This window comes from Canis lupus, chromosome 6, assembly GCF_003254725.2.
Source record: "Canis lupus dingo isolate Sandy chromosome 6, ASM325472v2, whole genome shotgun sequence".
In the NCBI taxonomy this organism is placed as follows: Eukaryota; Metazoa; Chordata; class Mammalia; order Carnivora; family Canidae; genus Canis; species Canis lupus.
The window spans coordinates 511946-517710 of NC_064248.1; the positions used below are offsets into that span (position 1 = coordinate 511946).

The 5765-nt window shown below is 47.5% G+C and overlaps 1 protein-coding gene across 1 annotated transcript; it reads right to left on the reverse strand.

The window, feature by feature from the left end:
- Positions 1–626: 626 nt before the first annotated feature.
- On the reverse strand, positions 627–1194 carry LOC112646084 (NADH dehydrogenase [ubiquinone] iron-sulfur protein 4, mitochondrial-like). Its single transcript, XM_035717965.2, has one exon. The coding sequence runs from the start codon at positions 1177–1179 to the stop codon at positions 652–654; it is 528 nt and encodes a 175-aa protein (XP_035573858.1). The 5' UTR covers positions 1180–1194; the 3' UTR covers positions 627–651.
- Positions 1195–5765: the final 4571 nt, after the last annotated feature.

Consider the following 5765-nt stretch of genomic DNA (forward strand, 5'->3'; position numbering starts at 1 on the left):
AAATAAAAAATTAAAAAAAAAAAAAAAAAAAAAAAAAAAAAAAAAAAAAAAAAAAAAAAGAAAAGTCTTGTAGGCCCTCAGCCATCTTGTGACCTATACCCAACAAGCACTACTTGCCCAAAACACATTTCTTGCAGAACTTCCTGGGATATGTTGAAATTGCAAAATAGATCCCAGTAGATGATTCCAAGGGAACAAAACATGTAAGAACAAATAACTACTGTCAGGTCAGGCCCAATAAATCTGTGGTAAAACTCCCAGCTTTGATTCAGAGGTGAAGAGTGACCTGATGCACATTCTTGAGTTACCTTTCCACAATCTAACCCCCTTTGATCACTTAGATACCAGACCAACTGGAGCCAGAGAATTGATGATGCTCATCCTTGCTGGCCCTGTGACTTCGACCTAGACCCTGTCACCGTAAGATGACTTTTGCCCCAATTCCATGCTGAATACCCTATGGCACAAGCCCTTTCATGAATATGTATGTCCCTTTGGCCTAAACATTCCCCGTTTTGTTTGTTTGTTTGTTTTTGTGGTTAAAAGTCAAATTTATTAGAAGATTAAGAGATGTATTATAACTGGACTATAAATACTGCACAGATGACTTTATTCACAGTCATACTGCACAGAGATATAGTCAGTGCCAACCTATTTTGTGGATACTCTTGTTCTTTTGTTCCAAGAAAAATTTGCACCGTAAGACTTGGACTTGGGTTTTGGAACCTTCCTCTCTTCAATGTCATAGCTCCACCCATTTTTTTCTGCAAAGGCAGCTGCATCTTCTTTAGTACTGAAGGTTAAAACCATGTTGGACAAAGGGTCAGCCGTTGATGCCCAACCCATCAAAGGATTTTCCCATCGCTCCCTGGTATCAAACTCCATCTTCCATTTCTTTGTGTTATTTACTCCAGACTGCATGTTATCGCGAGCAGGAACAAAGATCCTGACTTTTCTAGTTTTGATATGCTCTTCTGGAACACCAGTTAAAGTAGTAATATCCAATTTTTCATCAACTGTTATGAGTTGCGTGTCTCGAGCTTGGTCCTGTGCCAACCTCCATGTGGAAGTGCTTAATGACCTGGCAGGAGCCCTGGAAACGGAACAGGCGGCTGCAGCCGCGGCCCTTTCCCCCCAGAGCATTCGCCTCAGCGCCGCTGACATGGAGGCCGCCGCCATCTTGCTGTAGGCTAACCCCCGGTTTTGTTCAAGGAGGCACTGCTTTAGGAAATATCCCTGATGCTTTCTACTTGTGGCAGGTAAAACCCTTCCTTCTCCTATTCTTTGGCTTGGTTGTGTCTTTTGGCTCTGTACCTACCAAGAAGTGAACCCAGTTTTGGGTAACATAACGACTCAGCTTCTGAGGCCAGAAACTTAGGAGTTATGATTGATTCCTTCTTTTCCCTCACCTTCCACATCAATCCAAAATGAATCTTGCCTGTTTACAACCATATTGCTACTGCCTTCATCCAGACCACCAACCGGCATCTCTCACCTGGACTGATCATCTCCCTTTTTCCATATGTGCCCATCCCACAAGAGCAACCACAGTGAATGATCTTTATAAAGATTATTCCATGTCACCTGGCTAAAACCCTCTACTGGCTTCCCAGTACACTATAGAATAAAATTCAAACTCCTTACCATGGTCTACAAGGCCTTGTGTGACTCAACCCTGCTAACTCTCATTCATTCATTCTCTAAACATTGAACCATTTTTCTGGTCCTCAAATACTCCAAGCCCATTCCTGCCTTACAGACTTTATGTAGATTTCTCCGACAGTTTCTCCTTTCTCATTCTGGCCTCAGCGAAAACATCACCTCCTAAGTAAGTCCTCCTCCACCAACTTCAAAATGCAATTACAATAACTAATCATAGTGGTCATTAGGGCTGTTCACCAAATATTTCTGGTTCTCTGCCTTTCTAGACACATGATCTTGCCCCTCTGAAGTTAGGTGTGACAATGTAACTATTTTTGCTAAGTGGAATATAAATAGCAGACATTTAAGGGCCAGTGCCTGACCTGACACATCCCTTTTTCCTGACTTGGTGATCATGGAAGCATGAGGCACAATAAGGCTTCCATCAGCCTGAGTTCCTGAGTGAGTTAGGGTGATCAGTGCCCCCCTTCCAACCTGTGATGGATGTGTGGCAGGAATGAGAAATTAACCTTTATTGTTTCAAACAACTGAGGCTTTGGAGCTGTTTGTTACCACAGCATAATTAGCCTAACCTGGCTGATACACTATGTGCCGAGTACTGGGTGCTTTATATGTATTAACTTATTTACTTCTCACAGTGACCCTGTGACATAGACACTATTGTGGTTTTTTGTTTTTGTTTTTGTTGTTGTTTTTATTGGTGTTCAATTTGCCAACATCTAGAATAACACCCAGTGCTCATCCCATCAAATGCCCCCCTCAGTGCCCGTCACCCAGTCACCCCCACCCCCCGCCCACCTCCCTTTCCACCACCCCTAGTTCGTTTCCCAGTTAGGAGTCTCTCATGTTCTGCATAGACACTATTGTTATCCTATGTTATAAATGCAGTGACTGAGGCACAGCAAATTTAAGTAACTTTTCTAATACCACAGAGCTAGTAACAGGCAGAGGTGGAATTTGAACTTAAGCATTCTTACGAAAGTTCTATCCATTAGCTAAAACGTGTTCTGTTTTATGTTACTGAAAGCTGTGCTTAGAAAGGAGATCCTGATATAATGGCAACATGGGGAAATCTCAAAACGTTATGCTGAGTGAAAGAAGCTAGACACAAAAATCATCCTGTGTAATTCTATTAGTGTGAAACTCTAGAGAGGCCAGATCTAACCCATAGTGACACAAAGCAGATTGGTGGTTTCTTGGGGCTAAGCATGAGGACAGGATTCCCCAGGAAGGGTCAGAGGGTTCCAGATTTATACTTGTAGTCACTCTGTAGTTCTGTCTCTCAAACACTTTCAAACTCATGTTGTAACAGGAATCGACAGAGCTATGGGTTTTATTGTATATTCATACATATATAGACAAAAGGGGACTGTCTGTTTTTATCCTCAGGGCTGACAAATACATATATGAATATAAGTATTTACATCTTTTAGGAATACAGAGATATCACATGATATTTCAATTGCTATTTTATCTTTTTTTTAAAGTAATCTCTACACTCAAGATGGGGCTAACACTTACAACCCCAAGATCAAGAGTCCCATGCTCTACTGACTGAGTCAGCCAAGTGCCCTTGGTATTTCAATATCAATACCGAGGCAACAGTTATAAAGTGCAACAACCAATTAAGATAACATATTTTAGAAGTTAAAGATTATTTTTAGAAGATCCAAAAAAATTGTCTTTAAGTTCAGTGTCTTAAAAGGCTCTTCCCCAATCTTGCAGAAATAATTCAAGGACAGTTTTATTGATTATTTAAGACAAATTCTTGAGGTATAGTTTACATATAATAAAATGCATACCCATTCTAAGTGTACAGTTTGATTAGGCTTGGCAAATGTATACACCTGAATACCCACCACCACCATCAAAAGGTAGAGCTTTGCCACTACTCCAAGCAGGTCCCTCTGACCCTTCCTAGACAATCCTGTCCTCACGCTTGGCCCCAAGCAACCACCGATCTGCTTTGTGTCACTATGGGTTAGATCTGGCCTCTCTAGAGTTTCACACTAACAGAATTACACAGGATGATTTTTGTGTCTAGCTTCTTTCACTCAGCATAATGTTTTTGAGATTTCCCCCATGTTGCCATTATATCAGGAGCTCCTTTCTAAGCACAGCTTTAAGTAACATAAAACAACACGTTTCAGCTATGGACAGAACTTTCATAAGTATTTCCAAGTCCACACATCATTAGGATAAGATTCTTTGAACCAGTTTTATGACATGGAGCCGTGTCCACGCATCTGCAGTTGCTGGAAAGAGGAGACATGCCCTTCCTGAAATTCCTTTCCTCCTGCTGCATTCTCAAGACCCAATATCAGCTTTCCACCACCACCTAACTGAAAAAGGTTTAACTGAAAAGAGCTAAAAAAAAAAAAAAAAAAAAGAAAGAAAGAAAAAGAAAAAAGAGCTCAAAACTGACTACATGGGAAGAAGAAAAGCAGAAACTAATTTTAAGCGAGAGGAATAAGGGGGCATGTAACGTTCTCCTCTGATAAACCTGCTATAAATCAACACCCTCTCCAGTCACCTTCTCACATCTCCCTGATTTATCCGTGACACGGGTCACAGTCTGAAGTGACCTCGCTCGTTTCCCTCTCGGCATACTGGCGGTAGACTGAAGAAGCTTCACGAGCACCCGCATCCCTCCCCGGGAGAGGAGCCTACGCTCTCCCCCTCAGCAAGGCACCCGCGGCCTCGCGATGCACTTGGGCCAGGTCCGGCCTGGGGGGAGCACGGCCGCAGCTCGCTGGGGCGCAGCCTCCCCTCCCCGACGCCGCGGACCGCCCGGCCGAGCCTCCGAGCTGGAGCGCGGCGCGGAGCGCAGCCCCCGCCCGGCCGCCGTGGGTGAGCGAGAGCCGCGCGCAGCAGCCGGAGCGGGGCCCGCGGGGCCGGCGCCCCCCCCATCGGGCCCTGCCCCCATTCAGCAGTTAAACTGCTTCCACGCTCCGCTTCCAGCAGCTGCACCCAACGCCCGTCCGTCAGGTGGCTCCTGAGCTGCGCTCACGGGCGAGGCTGCCGGGGCGTCCTAGGAACGGAGCCGGGGGGGCGGGGGCCGGCCGTCTCCCCGTTGCCCGGCATCGCGGGCTCCCCCGGGGGTCGTACACGGGCTGCTTCTGCCTCCTGCCACCAGGGAAGGGACGGGGAAGCCCTGGCCGCAAGCTGGGCCCCGAGCCAGGGCCCCAGGGCCCCGCGGCCCGGTCTCCTCCTGGGCCTGCGCCCGGTTCGCGGGGACGCCGCGCCGACTGGACTCTGGACGAGACCTTCCCGCCCTTTCCTCTCTCGCATTTCATCCGCCGGCACTACCTGCCCCTGCCCGGGCCGCTCTGCCCCCCGTTGGTCTCGGGGGCCGCAGCGTCCCCCGTCCCGCTCTCCGGGTCGCCTTCCAAGCTCAGCTCAGATGCCAGCTCTTTGGTTTCCCCTCGGGAGGAACCCGTCCCCCTCCCTTCCCTCTGGGACAGCAGCCGCGACCGCTTGCGCTCCGGGCCCCTCCTGGTCCCCGGACTTCCCCCACGTGGGCGCCGCCCCCCAGGTGGGAGCCCGCAGAGCCTCGCGGGGCAGAGGCGACCTGGGGTGTGTGGCGGGCCCACTGCATTGCTGTGGCTTGGGGACGACTGTGACAGCAACCCCCGTGAGCCGAAATCCTGCGAAGGGGTCCTCTCAGGGGATCCCTGAGGGAATGAAGGCCCAGAGAGGTAAAATGACTCGTTCAGCACACCCCAAACTGCATTTACCATTGTTGATGGCACCTTCACTCCTTTTCCCAAATTACCCTACATTCCAAAGGCCTATCTGATGTTTAGAAAGTACTAATGGAGTATGCTTCCCCTTGTGGTGGGGAGCAGCACGGAAATGTCCCTGCAAAGACTGTATGGTCACAGCCTGGAGCTTCACAAGCGAGTCACAGGACACTCAGCTGCTCAGAGCACAAGGGCGAGACTTCCTTTTTTTTTTTTTCAATAGATAAATTTTATTGTATTTAAACAGTATCTCAGATAGGTCTTGGGACTCATGTGGCATCTTCTTGTTTCTCTACCTGAACGACCTCAAATCTTTTTCATCAATCCACTAATCAATTCCTTTTTGAGAGGCAGATAACA